This window comes from Petaurus breviceps, unplaced genomic scaffold (genome assembly GCF_028583685.1).
Source record: "Petaurus breviceps papuanus isolate PSGF00001 unplaced genomic scaffold, PetGlider_PUasm1.0 90865, whole genome shotgun sequence".
NCBI lineage: Eukaryota > Metazoa > Chordata > Mammalia > Diprotodontia > Petauridae > Petaurus > Petaurus breviceps.
In genome coordinates this window covers 2,774,338-2,776,039 of record NW_027187367.1, presented here as the reverse complement: position 1 = coordinate 2,776,039, position 1,702 = coordinate 2,774,338, and the positions used below count along the sequence as shown (strand labels likewise).

At 51.6% G+C, this 1,702-nt stretch overlaps 1 protein-coding gene across 1 annotated transcript; it reads right to left on the bottom strand.

Annotated features, from left to right (window-relative positions):
- Positions 1-260: 260 nt before the first annotated feature.
- Positions 261-1,202, bottom strand: OR10C1 (olfactory receptor family 10 subfamily C member 1). The gene has a single exon (XM_069073697.1). It carries the CDS (start codon positions 1,200-1,202, stop codon positions 261-263), a length of 942 nt encoding a protein of 313 aa, XP_068929798.1.
- Between the last annotated feature and the right edge of the window lie 500 nt (positions 1,203-1,702).

Here is a 1,702-nt window from a genome sequence, read left to right as displayed (position 1 = left end):
CTTTTCAGTAGCCAGTTGTTCCTAATTCTCTGTTTATCCTACTCCCCTCAGTTTGAGACATCTTCAAGGACAGAGGCACTATCTTCCTCATTAAATTCAAGAATTCCCAAGGTCAAAGGATTGTGTTCACCCCAGTAGATTAGGTGTTCTGGTAGTGGTGCTGGGGCTCCTGGTGCTACTGGTGATAACTATTTTTTTTTCTGGTTTTCCTTGCCCTACAAGGCTCCACTAGGTTTGCTGTGTGATGGATCAACGCTGCCCTAGATCTCTTTGGAAATCACTTTCCTGAGGGTCCTCTTGAGGGCTGCCTTAACGTCAGCATTACGAAGGCTGTAGATGACAGGATTGAGGATAGGAGTAACCACCGCATAGAAGAGAGACAATAGTGGGTCTGTGGTTGGGTCGTAGCTGGCCTTAGGGCGGATGTAGATGAAGATGGCTGTGCCATAGAAAAGGGAAACCACAAGCAGATGTGAGGAACAGGTGGAGAAAGCCTTGCGGCGGCCTGCAGCAGATGGGATTCGTACAATTGTGGCTAGAATCTTACCGTAGGAGACCAGAATCAGCCCAAAGGGGCAAAGGATGATAAGGGCGGCGGCCAAAATGATCTGCAGCTCGTTGAGTGAAGTGTCACCGCAGACTAGCTGCAGCACTGGTTGAATCTCGCAGAAGAAGTGAGGGATTGCATTGGGCCCACAGAAGGTCAGAGAAAAGATGAAAGAGGTGTGGCCAAGCCCCACCAGCGCTCCGCAAGTCCAAGCCCCCGCAGCCAGCTGCAGGCACACCCGGCGGCTCAACAGGAGCGGGTAGCGGAGTGGGGTGCAGATGGCCGCATAGCGGTCGTAAGCCATGGCAGCTAGGAGACAGCACTCTGTGGCCCCAAAGAAGAGGAAGAAGAACATCTGGAGGGCGCAGCCGACTCTCGGGATACGGCGCCGCCCGGTGCGGAGATGGTGAAGCACAAGCGGGACGGTGACTGAGGTGTAGCAGATCTCCAGGGCCGAGAGGATGCGGAGGAAGAAGTACATGGGCGAATGGAGCTTGGCGTCGACTGTGACTAAGGCCACAATGAGGAGGTTGCCAAGCACGGTGAGCAGGTAGATGGTGAGGAAGAGGGAGAAGAGAAGACCCTGGAAACCCAGGAGGTGAGAGAAGCCCACGAGAATGAAATCTGTTACGACCCCTGAGGTGTTGGTGGACATCAGGTCACATGATCCTCGGGGGCTGGGTGAAGAAAAGAGTGCCAAGGGAGAGTCTGGGTTACTTAGGACCAGTGGCCGCAAGCATAGCTCTGTGAAATTTTCAAGTCTACGTTGGCACTTAGTATCCACCGCCCCGCCTCCCATTTCTTTGTCTGTTTTCCCACCAACTTAGAGCATTGATACCTTCTGCGAGAGAGACAGCTCTGGGACTCAATCTTAGGTAGCATTTCTGTTGCCCTTAAGGGTTTAAAGGAACAATTTCCCCCGCAAAGCGAAAGTATTATAGCCATTTTACAGGTGAAGGCAATGAGGTTCAGAGAAGGGAAGTATCTTGCCACAGGTGCCACTGCTAGTAAATGTGTGGGCTGGGGCCCAAGTCTCTTGAATCTAATTCCAGCTTTGTTTTCAGTATGCCATGATACTGGTGCTGAATGGTGACCCTGAAATTTTCCTTCCCTCCCTACTATTTGCGTTTTAAAAGTGACTTCTTGGAGAATTTA

Bases quoted from the DNA above. Each gene is read 5' to 3' on its own strand.
- OR10C1 (XM_069073697.1), bottom strand. From the start codon at position 1,202: ATGTCCACCAACACCTCAGGGGTCGTAACAGATTTCATTCTCGTGGGC.